A 19,393-nucleotide genomic window follows, 5' to 3' on the forward strand; every position below is an offset into this window, starting at 1 on the left:
ATCCACGTCTGTCTTTTTTTTTTTTTTTTTTTTGCTAGATCTAGAGAGATAATATGACAATTTTTTATGTCGAGCGACAAGAAATCTATCAGTGTTCTTGAGATTTCCAAAACGTTTTAATAATTCCAGATAGTATGGCCATTTTACTATTTTCTGAAAATTTTGTATTTTGCTACATTCTAGCTCTGTTAGAGCAAATTTAGCTACACGCTGGGAAGTCCGTGAGGTGATGGAGTTGTTGCTGTGGGTGGCAGCCTGACACTGCAAGGTGAGGATGTGATATGACAGTGATGGGCCAATTTTATTTGTACCTTGATCATATAGGCCAGTCATTTTCTGTGTCTGGTGCTAGGATTAAGTTGTTGATACAGTTTATGGAGTATATTATGTGCCTTTTATCCAAAGACAGTAGCCTGAAAAACCTTTCGGTATTTTTTTTTTAATCCTTTGAAGTGTTTGAGAAGCTAATACCAACATTCACACAGTTGCAAGTGCAGTGAATGTAGATATTGGTAAGATATTTTAAAAGTTATTTGGTATGGGTATACATTTTGGGGATGTGGGACCACTGAAATATTAATAATTTTACCTAGCCACGTTAGGGTCTTCCATAATTTTAGTAAATTTGTCCTACCATTACAAGAATAAGAGTTTACAATATAAGGTGTCATGCTTCATCATCCTGTTAGGTTTGATTTGGAAGAGAGGTCAGCTAGCCTTAAAGTACAGTAAACTCTCAATTAACCATCGTCACAGTATTCAGCACTGCTGGCTCGGCTCAATTAAAGCATTATCCGGTGAAATTATGCAACATATGTCACCAAAATGGGACGTAACCTGCAGTTCTCGACAATTTTCGGCATGGAGACTTATCAACTGGCTCATAAGCAGCAGCCAACCGGGGTGTGGGAAAACCCCAAAATGCACTAGCCAATCAGAATCCATCAGGGGAGCAGCTCACCCAGCGCGCTGAGCATACCACCATGCGCTCATTCTCACCTATGGATCTCGTAGAGCAAAGATGTTTCTGTGCACTCCACTCTTGACCGCATGGTCACAAAACCTTGGTGCCGTGATTAACTCAGGCATCTTGTTCTCATTGTTGCAGAGCTTATGGTCTGTCAGTACTCATGCCCTTGTGCTGTATTGTGATTCTGAAAATACAGCTGCATGTGGTGCAGTACAGTACTGTACTGCATGGTGTACAACTCTACTCTCCATCGATTGCAATGCTTGGTGTGTGCATACAGTAGTACATTATGTACTGTATAACTGTACTGTATCATTACTGTATTGTATTTTATGCTTAGTTTTCATCTTTTACTCATGGGAAAGTTTTTAAGATAGAGGGTTGAGACAGATAGTAACACAGTATCTGGCTTGACACCGAATGTTGAGCCAATGGGGCGGGTTCTGTGCAATGTCCGGCATTTCACTTCATTTGGCGCCCGGTTTGGCTGAATTACAATGGATAATTGAGAGTTTACCATAGAGAATATACTTAGGGATAGTGTACTTTACCAGCTCTCACATATGAGTGTAAATGTCAACAGTGAGTGAGGGAAGAGTGCCAAAGATAAATTTGGTTGAGATGAGCATCTTGGGGGTAGCATTAAGGGTATCAGTGTGAATTATAGGTGGAGTAAGCAGTGGTGTACAGTGTATTCAAGTCTTGATTAGGATCCAAGAGCCAAAGAACAGATGGTATGCAATATGACAATCAAAGAATGAAGCAAAAATGCATTGAGTTAGTAAGGATATGGGACCCTTCTGCCAGGATACTATGTGACAAGGAATGTTTGAAAAGCAGTAGATTGTTGGTGTTGTTCTATTCTATCTATCTATTGCCAGACGCCTCAATCCCGTTTGGGGTGGCCACAAACAAATCGCCTCCAAGTCGCCCTGTCCACCGCCATTTCACTCCCCTGCTCCCAACTCACACCCCCCTCTCTCATATACCTCTCCACCCCATCTCTCCATCTCATCCTCGGCCTCCCCCTCCCTCTTTCCCCCTCCACCTCACTCACATACACTCTCTTCGTCAGTCTTTGACCCTCCATCCTCTCCACATGGCCAAACCACCTCAGTGTGTTCCTCATAACGCTTCCTATCACATCCACATCAACACCACAACGCTTCTTTATATCCTCATTCATCAGCCTGTCTCTCCATGTGACTCCACAGGCTCCTCTTAAATAACTCATTTCCACGGCTCTCACTCTTGACTTGTGTCCTTCCAACAACGTCCAAGCTTCACTTCCGTACGTTAGAGTTGGTATCACAATACTGTCATGTAGTAACTTTTTCACTTCCATGCTCACTTCCCTGTTTCTTATCACTGCTTTCAAAGAACCAGCAACCTTTCTTCCCTGCTGTACCCTTTCAAGCACTTCACCCTCCAAACCTCCATCCTTACTCATCACACTACCCAAGTACTTAAACGTACTCACATTTTCCAATTCCTCACCATCCAACCTCGCTGTACATTCACTGACTTCACCTCTCTCAAAGACCATCACTTTACTCTTCCCTACATTCACCTTTAGATTCCGTTTCTTACACACACTCTCAAACTCATCCACCAAGCCTTGCAGCTCCCCTTCGTCTTCACTCAACAACACGGTATCATCTGCAAACAACAGTACAGGGAGTTTCCAAACACTATCCTCTCTCACCAGGGCCACTCCAACATCCACTACCCTACCTTGTACCTCTTTTATTACCCCATCCATGTACAGATTGAACAACCATGGAGACATGACACATCCCTGTTTCAACCCAACTTTCAAAGAGAAAAATTCACTTAGTTCACCATCCACACGCACTGCAGGCTTTGCACCATCGTACATACTCTTCACAGCATTCAACAACTTCCCATCTATTCCATATATTCTTAACACTTTCCACAATCCTAGTCTATCCACCCTGTCATATGCTTTCTCCAAATCCATGAAAGCCGCATACAACTTCTTTCCCTTCTCTAGAAACTTTTCCACTAAAGATCTGAGAATGAATATCTGATCTACACAACCTCTTCCCTTCCTAAAGCCTCCCTGTTCTTCTCCAACTAATTTCTCTATTCTTTCTCTAACTCTGTTGTTGCAGGCAGAAAACCTCCAGCAACATGAAGTAAAATAATTGAACAAGTTAAAAGTGAGAAAGGTAGCAATGCAAAAAGAATGGTTGAGAGGGCAAAAGAGAAGTGTAAAAACAAACTGAGACTTTTTTTTTTTTTTTTTTTTTTTTTTTTTTCCCCTCCATGGGAGGGATGAGGAACAATGTGTTAGTAAGTAGGTATACAGTACTGATAAACAGTCTTGGTTATAGATTTCTTTTTACTTCATTTACCATATATTGTTCAGAACCCTTCCTGTCCATTTGGAATGGTGGGTAATTAATTTAGGAAAATGTTGGATGATGATTTTTTTTTAAGTGGTGTATTATAACCGGTGTATTGTTTGTTGTTGCAGGGACCGAGTGTATGATAGTTGAATGTTCCGGCTAGCAACGTCCCTGCTGCCAGAGCAGGCAGTTCAAACTCTTACAGCTGCTTATTTCAGAGGTACTGGAACAGTCCTGCACACTGCCCTCAGACATAAAGATATCCACCATAAGCCTTATATTCAGTTACAGTGTACTGTAGGTCCTAGCACAGTTGTATGTAAAAGTTCCTAATATATAGTACATAGGAACATCTGTGCCCTGTCATATACTTGATGATTTTGTACTAGATTATTGAAACAAATATAAACCATTTATTGCATAAATTATCAGTTACATACCGTGTAAATGGCAGTAAAATGTGGGTAGTGAGTGTTTCATCATGTTACATTCCTAAGCCCTGACAGCAGTGTGAATGGGAATCATCTTGCCATTTTGGCCAGCTTCACAAAAAAGCATTGACAGTGCCAGTGGGAGCATGTGGTCCAGTATGATGTGGAAGAAATTGCAGTAGCCAGCTTAAAATTTGTGTCCCTGGGAAGTGGTTCAGTTGTTGGGTTTTGATATCCAGCTTTGTTGTTGTTATGGTTCCAGGCTCATTTGGACATAAACTCAGTGGAGTACAGGCAGAAATTGCCCTTCTGCAGACATCATCATCCCTTTAAAGTATAGGGACGGAATTGAGGGACTGTGGTATACAGTACCATGAAAACTATTTATGTATTGAACATTCCTGAACACATTTCCATTCCAATCTAATAGTCAGAGAAAAGAACTAGGTTTGTTCATATTCCACACATGCTGCTGCCCTTGCACACACATACATACTATTGTATATACAACATTCGTCGTTTCCTGATCTCTTCCACTTACCTGTATTCTCAGCATCTGAGAGGAATGAAGCCGTGGAATGCAAAGTGAGACTAAATGGTCAAGATTTGGGGAATATGAGCAACATGTGATATCTAGGTACTGTACTGTGAAAAGCAAGATAGGAGTTTGGAGGATAAATTGTAAGAAAGAGCAAGAAAGGGTGCAGTGAGGAAGGAGAGTTGCATGTATCTTGAGGGCAGTGATAGGGACTAGGGCAAAAATGACCTCCATAATTCACCTACAAGGTCATCATAGCTCCATAATTGCTAAGACTTCAACATTCAGGAGTGTAATGCTGTGTGATAGACTTGGGCAGTAAAAGAGGAGGATATTCATAGGCTTAAATGTATGAAGATGAGAACGAGCAGATAGATGCATAGTATGTCCTTGAATAACAGGCTTGGGGGGGTTTAGGACTGTGCATGAAGAGTTGAGAGGAAGGATGGTAATTGAATATATTAGTGTTGTGATGAGAAAGGGTAGATTGAGATGGTTTGGGCATGTGGAGAGGAAGGAGGATGACAGCTGGGGATGAATATATCAGTGTTGTGATGAGAAGGGGTAGACTGAGATGATTTGAGCATGTGGGGAGGATGGAGGATGACAACTGGGGACAGAGGGCGAGAGGTACGAACATTGATGGTGGATTTGCAAGAGACAGATTTGATGAGGTCATACAGTTTGACCTCATGGGTGGATAAGAGACTGAGTATAGAGGCTGGTAGAGGTTGAGCAGCATGGATAGCTGCCATTATATGACCAAGGCTGACACTTGCAAGCCTGTTGGGGCCTCAATAAAAGAAACAAAAATTCAGAACTAAGCTAAGCTATAACTGCAAGTTCTTGTACATTTCCTGGATTGTCTGTGTATGTCATTGGACTGAAGGAATTAACTGTGGCATTTTCCCCACAGCCAACGCGTGGTACAACGTGGGTGCAGGTCAGTTCCACAGCAGTCAGAGCACAGTGAATCACAACAACATGAAGGTCAAGATCCTGCCAGCACTCTCAGACAACTACATGTACCTTGTAAGTTACATTTAGGATATAAAGTCAGTCTGCTTTGAAAGTTGCTTCATTATTAAGTCATTGATGAACTGTGTGGTGGATGGGGGCACCCATCATCCACTCACACAATGTAGAGTGATGCCATATGAGCCCTACACTGAGTGACAAGCCAAATGGTTTCCTGTACCCAGGAAACCATTTACTACACTGGGTGTTAACCATATACCTGGGGTTTCTGGCAGGATTAAGTGTTCCCAGATACCCTATCCAAAATCACTTAATCATGGCAGTCGTTTCAGAGAGCTTTGGAGGGCCCAATACCTGCCCAGGGCCCCAACCAAATGGGCAGATTTGCATGGCCATGTGGAATGTGAGAAGTATGAATGAGGAGAGCAAGAGGGTGGAAGTGGTGAATGTGTTCAAGAGTGCGAGATATGCTGTGATGGCATTGTGTGAAACAAAAATTAATAGGGTACGAAGTGGAGGAGTGGGAGAGTGTAAAATGTGTAAGATCGGGAATGAATGGGCGAGGAAGATGCAAGGAAGGAGTTGCTTTGTTGATGATTGAGTTGTGGCAGAGTGGAATGAGAGACTACAAATGTGTCAGCTCAAGGTGTATGTATGTCAAGTTCAAGCTTGAGAAGGTGAAAGTGGCAGTGATTGTAGCATATGCACTGTGTGAGGACAGGAGTGAGAGAGAGAAAGACCGATTTTGGGATGAGCTGGATGAAGCAGTGGGGGAAATGCCCAGGAGCTATAAAGTGATTGTAATGGGGGATATGAATGGAAGAGTAGGCACTGGTCCTGAGGATGACATAATGGGCTGTTATGGAGTACCAGGAGAAAATTATAATGGGAAGCGACTAAAAGATTCGTGTCAGGAGAGGAGGTTGTGCATTTGTAACTTGTATTTCAAACACAAAGATGCACATAAATATACATGGTATAGAGGAAATGGGGATCGTGTTGAAAGAAGCTTGATTGATTACGAGCTCGTAGAGAGGTTGATGATGGGAATGGTTGCTGATACGAGGGCCGTGAGAGGACGTTGTGGAGGTCTGTAAGATCATATGATTGTGGAATGCAAGATCAAGCTGAGAAGAGTGAGGTGGATCAGGAGAGAGAGGAGCAGTCAGAGAGAAAGACTGAAAGTTGAGAAACTGAGGATCAAAGAAATGGCAGATGATCACAGGACCAAAGTAGAGGAGGAATTAGAATCAGTGAACTGGAATGAAATGGATCTGGACAGCCTGTGGAATGCATATAGGGATTGCATAGTTAGGAATGCTAAAGTGGTGTGTGGTGTGGAAAGAGTAACAACAAAGAAGAAAGGTACAGCATGGTGGGATGAGGAGGTTAAGACAGTGGTGGAGGAAAAGAGGAAGAAGTGGCTAAAGTGGTTACAGGATAGGGGTTCAGTTGAAATAAGAACTGAGTATATTGAGAGCAAGAAGCACATAAAGAGACTGGTGAAGAGGAGAAAGGAGGAGGTAAATGATGAACTAGGAAGAAAAATGAATGCGAACTACTCTGAAAATAGGAAGTTATTCTGGAAAGAGGTACGAAAATGTAGAAGTGAAAGCGGAAAGAAATGTGATAGTGTGAAGGATGCAGGTGGTAGATTGTTAACCCATGGAGATAAGTAAGGACCAGATGGAAAGTATATTTTTAAAGACTGATGAATGGGAATAGAAAGAGCAGAGCAGCTGTAAGCATGATTGGTTTTGGGGGTGTGCAGGGAAGGAATGCAGTGCCAGGAGACATGACACTCACACAGGTGAAGAGTGCTGTGAAGTGGCTAAAAAATGGGAAAGTAGCTGGGGTTGATGAGGTGAATGCAGAAATGCTTAAGTGTAGTGGAGAGAGTGGAATGAAGTGCTTGTTGGAGATATGTAAGAAGGCTGTGATTGTACCCCTGTACATAAATAAAGGTGAGTGAAGTGAGTGCAAGAAATATCGTGGCATAAGTTTACTGAATGTGGTAGGGAAGGTATATGGAAGAATTATTATAGAGAAAGTAAGAGAGATATCATAAGTCCTAGTGAGTGATGATCAGGGTGGCTTTAGGAGTGGCAGAGGATGTGTGGATCAAATATTTGCAGTGAGACAGATAGCAGAGAAGGCTTGTGAGAAGGACCATAAGGTGTTTATGGCATTCATGGATCTGGCAATAGCATACGACAAAGTAGACAGAGAGGGATTGTGGAAAGTTTTGCGCATGTACGGTGTACATGGTAAGCTGCTAGGTGCTGTCAAGAGTTTTTATGATGATAGCGAAACATGTCTAAGGGTTAATGGGCATCCAAGTGAATGGTTCACGATCGATGTAGGCGTGCAACAGGGGTGTGTGATGTCCCCACGGTTGTTCAATATATATGTGGATGAGGTGATGAGAGAAGTGAAAACACGAGTAATGGAGAGAGGGATGGCGTTGGTAATGAATGGTGATGGATGGAATATTTCAAATGTGTTGTATGCTGATGATGCAGTACTGCTTGCAAGTACCGGACAAGAACTTGGTAGGCTAGCGCAGAGTTTTGCTGATGTCTGTGAGCGTCGTACCTTGAGAGTAAATGTAGAAAAGAGTAAAGTGATGGTTATTGAGAGAGAAGGTGACTCCCAGTGTGATGTTACAGCGAATGGAGAGAGACTGGAATTGGTGAGAGAGTTCAAATACCTGGGTACAGTGATGGAAAAGAGAGGAAAATGTGCAAAAGAAGTTGAACATAAAGTGACACAAGGAAGAAAAGTAGCTGGTGCAATGAAGGCCTTGATAAGAAACAGAGGATTGAGTGTTGCAGCTGCACGAGGCTTACATGAGGGAGTGTCAGTGCCAGCTTTAACATATGGATGTGAGACTATGGTGTGGCGTGAAAATGAAAAGTCAGGAGTGAGAGCAATGGAGATGGGACTGCTGAGGAATGTATGTGGAGTATAGAGGGTGGATAGGATACGAAATAATGTGATTCGTGAAAGATGCGGAGTGAGGAAGTTGGTGGACACCAGAATCGAAGAGAGTGTACTGAGATGGTATGGTCATGTGGAGAGATTGGATAACAATAGAGTGGTGAAAAAGGTATATCTGAGTGAATTTGAAGGAGGGAGGAGGCGAGGTAGGCCAAGGAGAAGGTGGAGAGATGTGGTGGATGAGTGTGTGAGGAAGGGAGCTTTGGAAGTCAGTGAGGCTAGGGAACTGACAAGTGATTGAGCTGGCTGGATGAATGTTGTGAGGAGAAGTGCATGATCAGGGATTTTGGCACCCCTTTTTAACGTGGCAGCGTCTGGATTGACTCAGTCGGATACGTTTATGTGAAGCTACAGAACGTGGTGAATGTTTTTTGGCGTATCCGATAGGGCCAGGAATCTGGGGGCTTGCATGATGAGTGAATGGAAGCGTGACCCATTGGATTGGGCATATTTGGGTTGTCTGGACATTGCTACTTGTCACCCTGCCCTTGGGTGGGAAAGGAGGTCCAGATGATGATGATGAACTAACACCTTCTCTTTACATGATGCTGCTTGTGATTCATTATATGGATAGTTCTAGGTTGAACTTTTCTGTTGAAGTACAAATGATTTAGATTAAGGAAGTTAATGGTAAATGTGGCTCTGCAGGTGGTGGATGAGAAGAGTAAGGAGGCAGCAATAGTGGATCCAGTGGAGCCTAAGACAGTGTTAGCAGCTGTAGCAGAGGCAGGAGCTTCACTCACAACTGTTCTCACAACACATCACCACTGGTATGTACAGTGAGGTACTGTAGTCTGTTTGCCACTCCCACCTCTCATTCATTGTGGAATTTATAGGCACTTAATGTGATATAATGGATTACAGTGCTTTTTATTCGAATAATGGATTACAGTGCTTATTATTCATCTGTGGGTGATATGTACCTTTGTCCACTGTGTCAGTCAAGCATCTGTTAAGCTAGCAATGAGAAAGAGGCAGGAGAGGCCAATGGTCTTTTGTGTGTGCTGTACAGTACTTTCTTGATGATTACAGCCAGTTCCATATTATCCCGTTTAACCCCCTGATGCCGGTTCACATCTGAGGACGTTTGGTTGACAGGTGCTGGTTCATATCTAAGAACATTTTCATATTTCGCAGGCATGTTTCAACTTAAAAGTTCGCCAGACCCACTGAGAGTGGTGTGGCAGGCTCTCTTGTGTGCCTGAGGGTGGAGGGAGAGGCAAGCTGGGACAGAGGTGGGGTGGGTTGGGGGGGGTTGAGAGAGAGACGCCTAGGGGCAGAGTACACGTGTACTGATTGCAGTCAACCACCCACACGCTAGTAGAGATATACACCAACAAAGGGTAAGTACATGTTTCATGTGTGTGTTTGCATCATTTGTTATTGATTTGTAAGGGGAAAAAAAAAAAAGGAAAATACAAATTACAAAAATAAGCCTGGTTTTGGGATAGGGGAAGGGTGCAGGGAGCCTAGCATCAGGGGGTTTAGGTACAATTCCCAAAGGCTGGCCACCATAGCCCAGAATAGCAGGAGACCAGCCAGTGCCTCTGGTAGCAGTAAGTGATTGAAAAACCTCCAGTCACCTTAGTAAGATTCCAGCCCATACATGCAAGGCAAGGTGCTCACCATCCACTCACTCGATGTAGTGCAGCTCTTGGGTGTCAGCCCTCTCCTCCCTCCTTTCTTTCCTTCCTCTTCACTCTTCCTTTACTTTATTTTTTTCTCATCCTTCTACCTAAGGGTGATTTTATGCTCCTTCTTTTATCTTTCTTTCCTTCATTCTTTCCTGTTCTTTCTGTCTATGGGTGACTCTACACTGAGTGACAAGCTAAATGGTTTCCTGTACACTGGGAAACCATTTACTATGCTGGGTGGTAACCATATAACCAAATTATGGCGCCTGGTGGTTTAGTGGATAATTGCAGTGCTCCAATCGGATTGAGCTGGTGAAGGTTTATATCCAAGGGTGGTTGGAGTTATTGCTCACTTAATGCTACTTAGGGATGAGTGAGGCTGGTCACTCTCATCTTACATGTCAGGACCAACTTGCCTAGCCCCGGGCTCCTACACTCCTCATGGGACAACGTAGGATTGGATGATGGATGGATGGATAGACCATAGGCATATACTTCCACTGTGACATTTAGCATTTTGTGTTTATCCCTCAAAGAACCTTCAGTCATTAAATATTTGGTCACTGTGTACTTAAGTTGAAATTTAGGATAAAAATAAAGCAGCACAGTTAGGTTAATAGATTAACTATGTCATGGATATCATAAGTGAATGTGTGAGAAAGTAAGCTGTGGAATTTGAAGAAGCAATAGCATTTAAAGAGAAATTGATGGATGAAATTGTAGATGCACTTGACAGAGGCTACAGTCAAATTCTAATGTGGTGGTCAGTGGATAGTTTTTGTTCTTAAGGCATTTGTGCATTGTATCAAAAGATAAAAAAGAACAAAAAAATATATGAATAGGTTGTTTGTGAGGTGAAGCCAAGAATGTCAAAGACCTGAATGATGTTCTGGTATGAAGGAATGTGTGACCTATTTCTCTGGACACTTTATTGATAGATTGCCTTCTTTTATGCATCCCTGCTGCTGTTTTGGAATCATTCCCACCCAACTTATTTTAACCAACTTATCTGGTTTGGAAATGAATTAGGGTGATGCAAGTTGGAAGGAGGCTAGCTTGATGGTGGAGGACAGGACGACGTGAGGACAATTTGTTTGTGGCCACCCATTCCATGATTAAGGCATTTGACCCTAGATAGATAGATGGGTTCTTATACATCATCATAGTGAACAGATTAATGCTATTGTTATTGTCCTGCAGGGACCATGCTGGGGGAAACAAGGAACTAGTAGAGACATTTGGCAAGCCATTGAAGGTGGTGGGTGGTGATGACCGAATTCCCGCCCTGACACAGCAGGTGAGCCATGGGGACACCTTCACCCTGGGAGGTCTACAGGTGACGTGCCTCTTCACACCCTGCCACACCAAAGGACACATATGCTACAACATTACTTCTGATGACCCAAACCACAAGCCAGCTGTATTTACTGGTGAGAGAATTCTTCATATACAGGCATGCTAGACCAAGAAGGTGGAAAGATGTGGTAAATGAGTGGGAGAAAGTAAAGTGTGAAGATTTAGAAGGGGCTGGTTGATTGATTGAACTATGGTATGTAAGGAGGAGACAACAGGGGTTTGGCACCCCTTTGATTGATTGATTTAATCTGATAGTCAGTGGAGTGACTCTGTTTCATAGATAGTATGAAGTGCACCTATAGAGGAATACAGGTATATGAAAAATGCACCGTATGTGCTGTGCCATTGAAATGGAGTCAGGATATTGGAGGCTTTAACAGTGAATGAGTATGACCTCTTTTACTATGCATGCAGATGATAAGTTCTCCCATTGCTGTGCTTTTCTCACTCTTCTCTTCTCAGGACTTTGCCTCACCCCATCCGTATTGGGGGAAAGGAAGTTGGAATGATAATGATATATGTTTATAGGCCATCAGCATTATAAGTCAAGGATGTGTCAAAAAATGTCGCAGCTTTCTCCATATAGTTTGTATTGTAAATCGGGGGAAGCTGACAGGTCACCTCAGTGGGTGTCAGTGGAAATCCAGTTGGCCTGTTTTCTGTTATTTACCACAGAGTTAATAGTTAACAATTTTTTTATATTACTTTTATTTTTGAAGGTAACATTATGAGGACTCTGTACTATGAAGGGGTTGATCAAATAATTATTTTTCTTCCAAGCACCTGACTATAGTAGCCTCCTATTATGGACAAAAGTTTGCCAAACATATGATCGCTCATTACTTTCCTGTGGTGACTGATACTGTACTGTATTATGAAACTGAAAGAGACCTGATATGTTTTTGGCCAGAGCTGATTCTCCTTGATATTATGCATCAAAGAGGAAAGTGATGGACATGTCATAAGTGTGAAGCAAATTCATTGTGTTGGTAGGTGAGTGTTTGTCCCAGACTGAGCTGTTAAACAGCTAAATTCCCATCACATCAGCTGCTTTTCTCCATGTGGACTTTGAAGTTTAGTTTGCTGAATCTGAAGTGAACAGCGCTGATGGCCAACATGTATGGCTGGATAGTCATCATTATTGGTTGCAGAGGATTTATAAGGCTAATTGTCAAAGTCCCTGGAGAAACGAGCATGAGGCAAGTGGAATTTTGTTGCTGATTCCACCTCATCCCATCTTTTGGTGGAAAAAAGGTCAGGATGAGGATGATGCTCTTTCCAGCATTGTGCTTTGCATTTTAAATTATTCCTTCTCAAACATCAGAATAATCCATCCTTCCTATACTTTTTTGTTCTGCATCATATTCCTGTTGCAAAAATTTTTCATGCAGTGCCTTCCATTGCCATAGCCGGCATGGAAGTGTCAGCAAACTTTTAATCAGGGTAGTATGTAGTATAATTTTTGTGGAGATGATAATGACAGTATTGTGATACCAACTTTAGGATATAGAAGTGAAACTTGGACGTTGGTGGAAGGACACAAGTCAAGAGTGAGAGCAGTGGAAATGAGTTATTTAAGAGGAGCCTGTGGAGTCACATGGAGAGACAGGCTGACAAATGAGGATATAAAGGAGCGTTGTGGTGTGGATGTAGATGTGATAGGAAGCGTTAGGAGGAATACACTGAGGTGGTTTGGCTATGTGGAGAGGATGGAGGGTGAAAGACTGACGAAGAGAGTGTATGTGAGTGAGGTGGAGGGGGGAAGAGGGAGGGGGAGGGGGAGGCCGAGGATGAGATGGAGGGATGGGGTGGAGAGGTATATGAGAGAGGGAGGTGTGAGTTGGGAGCTGGGCAGTGAAATGGCGGGGGACAGAGCGACGTGGAGGCAGTTTGTTTGTGGCCACCCCGAACGGGATTGAGGCATCTGGCAATAGATAAATAGATAGATAGATAATGACATTTATGTAAGCAAACCTGAGTAAGACTTATATTGCAGGAGACACACTCTTCCTTGGAGGCTGTGGTAAATTCTTTGAAGGAAATGCAACTGAGATGCACAGGGCCTTGATAGAGATTCTTGGAAACCTGCCAGACCACACAGTAAGTTTTGATGTGTATTTTCCGTCTGTTAACATTTTTGGACTGAAAGTAAATTTTTTACTTAGCTAATTATATCTTCTTTACCATCATTGTCATCATTGTGATCAGTCATCATCAATCATAATCATCATCATCATCATCATCATCAGTCAGCCAATCAATCCATCAATCAGTCAGTCACCATCAGTCATAATCATCGTCATCATCATCATCATCATCATCATGACATTTTTCCCACCCAAGGATGGGAGGAGGTAGGTTCCAGAGAAAAGAAAGGAGTCTGGGAGAAAATGTAAAAGTAGGAGTGCTGTCAATAGCATGCTCATTACAGTGGCTCATAGAATCATTCACATACCACTCAAGCTCCCAGAATTGTTGCTTCACTTCACAGACGTAACAGTCTGCTTATATTTGGGGGGTTGTTTATTATAAATGTGCTTCATATATACCTGCTCCATGGTATCATTATGTTGTGTGCATCTCCATATATATATTTCATCCAACCAACTCAGCTGCTTGATAATCCCTTAGCCTCCTTAACTTCCAGAGCTCTCTTTCTCACACTCATTTACCTGTCCATCCACTGTTTTGGTTTACCATGCTTCTTTCCACCTTCAAACTTACTGTTCTACGGTATATTTATCTCTTTTTCATCTCCCTTTCTTTGTTCATTCTTTCTGTGTGTCTGTACCATCCAAGTAGGCCACCATACACTCTTTTACTGTCAGGCTTCCTCTCTCCGTCTTTCATGAATCACATAATTTCTTAACCTGTTGACTCTTTGCACTCAACGCACTATTCTTAATAATCCTGTTTCCACTGTTCTTACTGTAGACTTAAGTCTTTACTCAGGGTAATATCTCGGACTTCATAATACCAGCCACCATCTGACCCTGTGCCATGTCCCTTGCACAATTACCTCTTTTTCTGTTACTGCATTGAGGTACAAAGATAAATGTTGTAATTAAGTTGTAGACGTGTATGTCATGCTCCCATTACACAATATTTCAAAGTGGTAGTTGCAGTTTTACGGTGTTGGCAAACATTTGTAGTGCACAGTGCTGTCTAGCATTCACTGGTCCAAAATTTGTTTGTTTGTTGGATGCCAAATTGCATCCAGTTATCAGATGCATACTACGGGACGGTCCAGAATTCCAAGATCATATTGCACCATGGCAGTGGTCCAACTGGCAACATCTGCAATGGGCTGTGATGCAGTGTTGAGGTTTTCTGCAAGTATGTCACATATAAAACAAGACTTCATTCAGCTCAGACACTAACTACCTGTTGTACTGGAGTATGTGAGTGTAAATAAAAGAAAGTACACCATCAGAGTCAAATGGCCACCCCGTACGGGATTATGGCGTCTGGCAATAGATAGATAGCTAGACTGTATAGTGATATGAGAATTGTCAACCACAACAACAGTTAGTAACCTTTGATTCCAGTGTTATAGACAACCATACAACAAAAAGCAGTGGCCTATGGTTCGAAAATTATGGAACACAAAAGATTTTCGTAAATAGCTTGTGATTTTAAAATTGTAGACCACAACAAAAATCAGCAACAATTTATGGTGCTAGAGGTATGGATCACCCTGTACTGTACTGTGTAATGTATTCTTTGGTGCACATGCTATGATATCCTAATATTTGCTCTTACCCTCAGCTGGTGTACTGTGGCCATGAATATGCACTCCAGAACCTCAACTTTGGAGCAACCATCGAGCCCAACAATAACGCCATCCAGGCAAAAATCAAAGACATCAAAGAGCTTCGGGAAAAGGGACAGCCATCTGTACCCTCCACAATTGGTAATCTTTTGAGTCACATTCTTGTTGGCTTTGGAGGCACGATAGCACCTCTTCTCATTCATTTTCTCATTTCTTTTAAGTTTTGCATCTGTTTTCCATGTAGAGTTGGTCAGATGAGTTCACTTGTCAGCTCTCCTCCACCCTCTTCTGTTCTGCAACGATTCTTTGTTGAGTCATCTAGATCTTAGGTCTCAATATCCCAACTCATCCCATGTTGTCCTAAGGCTGCCTCTGTATCAACAACCTGGTACCCCTATACAGTACCGTATATGCTCAATGATACACTCCAGTTTAGTGAACAACCCATTTGACGCAAAAACTTTTCTGTTATCACTGCCCAGTTTAACAATGAAAACATAGGTAAATTCCATTTGTTTGCAGTGGATGAGCATTACCCTCTCTCTTTCATACATTACCTGTTTGTAAATATACATGCTATAATAAGATTTTGTTGTTTAGAAAAGGCTGTTCCATTAACTAACATTATCTTGCATGCTACATAGCGACAAAAATGCATAAAATAAGAAGCAGAGTGCCCAATATATATCCTCAATTTAGCACACAGGGTAGTGACTGAATTAGTGCATCAAATCGAGGACATACTGTGCTTCTACACCTCCTCACTGAGCACCACTAGTCTGTCCTCCTTTCTGCATTTCCTGATGCATGCCACAGCCAGCCAGTTTATTTTTGCATATGGCACTTTCCTTTTTTCCTATTACTGTAATACAAACTGTGTCGATGTTGAAAATATACAAATAACACACAAGGTAATACTAATGTTCATTATAGAATATATGTCATGAAGGAAAGAATCAATCAAATTAGCTAATATTAAACTGACAAAGCACAAAAAACAAAACAATCTGTAATATTAGTTAAATGTTAAGACTTGTTTATTGTGTAAATTAGTTAAGATCCTTCATAAATACTCCCCCAGGTGAGGAGAAGCAAATCAACCCCTTCATGCGCGTGTGTGAGGCATCAGTCCAGCAGCACACGGGCACATCCGACCCTGTACAGACAATGGCTGCCGTACGCACTGAGAAAGACAACTGGAAAGCACCCAGGCTGTAAGGTCTTCAGTTGCCATGTAGATAATGCAGTTATTGGTCCCTTGAACTTGGGTAGTCTCTTTTAATTTGTTCTTATTCTTACCAGATTATCTTACTGAGTTTAGGAAAGACAGAACGTGGCTACATTTCACCTCGGCTATTTGACAAGTCTGCTCTAAGCTAAATAACATTATCAAAAGGTGGAAAAAATTCAGTGAAAAAAATCCTCAAGGTCATTGGGTTGATACTCATCTGTATTCCAAGGAACCAAGTGTTTGCTCCTATGTATACCTTTATACTGTATTATTTAGATTTAGTTTAGCCTTTTGGTGAAAAGTGAATGACTGTGACTGTCTGTAATACATTTTCGAGAATGGTTGTGTGCAAGTGAGAGAGCTCCAGTAAAACTCTCAGCAGTAGCAATAACTTCCATGTATGGGATGAGCAGTGGTACATTAAGGGAACTGCATGTTGTAGAAAGCTAAGCAAAGTGCATTACAGGTTACAAATGCCTCACAGTTGCATTCTCACAACCAGGTTTTAGCTGTAAGCTTGTCCTGTTACCTGAATTGATGTGCTATATGTACTGGTTTTAAATATTAATCACTGAGATGTCTGGATAGGACACAGGAAGCATCATACAGGAAGACTGTGCGGGATGTCTATTGATGTGTGCTGATGTCTGTTAAGATTGGAGTAGTATGATGCAAACCACTTTTAATGGACTAAGCTTCCAAATCACTGTTGTGGGAGTTACAACCAGAATGAAAATTCAAGTTCTTTCAGTTTATTAATATTTCCTATCAGCATTGTAGTAGTTAGAAGGTTGATGCTTGAAGCATCAGATACATAGAAATTTAAAACAGCCTAAACCACCAAGTGGTCATGGGTTATGTAACCTATTTAGGTTGAACTGACTTGCTGAACAATTCAGCACATATGCACATCACATTAATAATGATGCTTTTGTGTATTATATATATATATATATATATATATATATATATATATATATATATATATATATATATATATATATAAAACAAACTTGCAGCTTTGGTGTTTTAGTTTGATAGTTGTATATAGGTTTGTAGGTCTAAAATGCACTGTATCCAAGTATATATACACTGTACTATACTAAGTCAGCTATACCTGTATTCCAGTGGTTATAACATTACCCCAGAATGTAGTATGGTTCTGTGTAAAAGTAATGGCAAGGAGAGTATCAGTATGTTGTACAGTGATAGTACTGTACCTTTTTTTATTTATACATTTTTTTAAATTTATTTTTGTTAAGCTTGACAGAAAATACTCTATACTGTATTTAGTACACCGATTATGTGCGAGTGTTTAAAAAGGCATACTGTACTTGTCCAGTACTGCAGTACTGAAAGTAGGGAACCACTGTGGCTTGGTAGTGTGTCCATCGTATGGTCTACTTATACCTAGAGTTACGGGGTCAAAAGGCAAGCCAAGCTGGATATTCAAAGTGGATGCTGATAGTATACCATTTCATGTGCATGTATATCCATATTGACCCACATGGGCCAAATCCAGTTGGAGCACCTTAACCCAGTAGACCACCAGGCATCCATATTTTAGGTGCATGGTTACCATCCACTGAGTAATTGGTTTCCTGGGTTACAAGAAATCATTAGTGAGTGGATGGTGAGTGCCTCCACCTACCACCACGTAGAAATAATGTTATATTTAAGATTGCCAGAGCTCTTTGTCAATAATGAAATATTTGGCAGTGGTACAGTACTATACTACACTGTGCCTTATTCCCTAAGTGATTGACATAGATGCCTCCTCTCGGTTCCGTAGACCTGCGTTGTCCATTTGCACTCGAGGTCACACTTATACGAGTGGTCTTTATTATCCGTCATTGTAAGAGCTGCCTGTTGTGAACCAGCCATCCTACTGCAGTTATTCGCTCCTTATATTGTTTTGTATTATTCCCCTTGGAAGTTATTTTTTGAAACAAAGATTTCCTTGTCAAAGACATCTGACAGTTTTTTTTTTTTTTTTTTTAAATACATACTGTATATATATAAAAATAATACGGTATGTTATATTTTACTGTGCTGAATGAAGCAGTGACCAGTTAAGATCATACCACTTAACCCGTTAACTGCTCTATACAGCCTGGGCTGTTCCGAGTGCAACTGCTCAATACAGTCCTGGCTGCACAGGTGAATTTCGAATATAGTGCCACGGTGACCAAGGCCGACCCATGCAAGCATGTTTGAGCCTTCAAAACTGAAACCAAAACCGGAAAAAAAAAAAAAACATACATTCCAATAGAGAATCAGACACTTCGATGTTCATCCGTGGCTTTACCAAGGTAAATATTGAGCTAATATTTCGTTACTATATACTTTTGCATGTGTTCTCTCAATTCCTAAGACAAAATTTGGCCTTTGGGAAATTTCATTTTTACCCCTATGTCTGCGCACCACAGACACCCCCAAAAAACCGCCATTGCAGTTAACAGGTTAAGTAATTAACTGAGGAAAGTAATCCAGGATAGGATTACCGAATCAAGTCTCCATTCATGTATCCATCATCCAATCCATTGCCCCATGAGGAGCATAGGAGCCCAGGGCTAGGCAAGTTGATCCTGACTTTTAAGATGAGAGTGACTGGCCTCACTCATTCCTGAGTGGCATTACTTGAGCAATAAATCCCAACAAGTCTTAACACTGAAAAACAACTGAAACGTATTGTGCATATGCCTTTTTGTTTGTTGAGACTGCCTGGTGTATTGCTTTCCAATGTTCCTTTGGACCTGCAACCACCAATCAACAGACAAATGACAGCTCTTGGCCAAACTAAGTAGAGGTGATGTAACAACACACTTGGTTTCCCTGGTTTCATAGACAGGAATCATGACAGTCCCAGCCTGAGCTTGTGGAGCCTTATGTTGGCGGAGCATGCAGCCCTCTGCAAAGCTGGATTTCAGGTTCTACTGTGATGGCATCTTAACTCCTGATGGGGCATTAACCCTTTCACTTCATCTCTCTCTCTCTCTTTTCCTGGATGTCCTACATGCGAGGTTTTTGAGATACATAAAGAGAAATGTTTTGATAAAATACTCCACACCAAAAAATAGACCATAATGTTCTGAGTAAAATGATGTAACA

General features: G+C 41.6%; 2 protein-coding genes across 2 annotated transcripts in view; one reads left to right on the top strand and one right to left on the bottom strand.

The window, feature by feature from the left end:
* LOC145417784 (uncharacterized) overlaps positions 1–19,393 on the bottom strand; it is a 102,742-nt gene that overhangs the window by 56,934 nt on the left and 26,415 nt on the right. The gene's annotated exons all lie outside the window — the stretch shown is intronic.
* On the top strand, positions 212–18,254 carry tzn (hydroxyacylglutathione hydrolase tenzing norgay). The gene is made up of 8 exons (XM_080286431.1): positions 212–268; positions 3,471–3,562; positions 5,228–5,343; positions 8,938–9,059; positions 11,124–11,353; positions 13,276–13,379; positions 15,048–15,192; positions 16,133–18,254. The coding sequence occupies exons 2-8, from the start codon at positions 3,493–3,495 to the stop codon at positions 16,267–16,269; spliced, it is 924 nt and encodes a 307-aa protein (XP_080142557.1). The 5' UTR covers positions 212–268; positions 3,471–3,492; the 3' UTR covers positions 16,270–18,254.

This window comes from Coenobita brevimanus, chromosome 111 (assembly GCF_032717465.1).
Source record: "Coenobita brevimanus isolate Jiangsu-jjx chromosome 111, ASM3271746v2, whole genome shotgun sequence".
Taxonomy (NCBI): domain Eukaryota; kingdom Metazoa; phylum Arthropoda; class Malacostraca; order Decapoda; family Coenobitidae; genus Coenobita; species Coenobita brevimanus.

Coding starts and splice junctions, on each gene's coding strand:
- tzn (XM_080286431.1), top strand. CDS start 3,493: ATGTTCCGGCTAGCAACGTCCCTGCTGCCAGAGCAGGCAGTTCAAACT. Junction 5,344..8,937: donor CAGACAACTACATGTACCTT/GTAAGTTACATT, acceptor GTGGCTCTGCAG/GTGGTGGATGAGAAGAGTAA. Junction 15,193..16,132: donor ATCTGTACCCTCCACAATTG/GTAATCTTTTGA, acceptor ATACTCCCCCAG/GTGAGGAGAAGCAAATCAAC.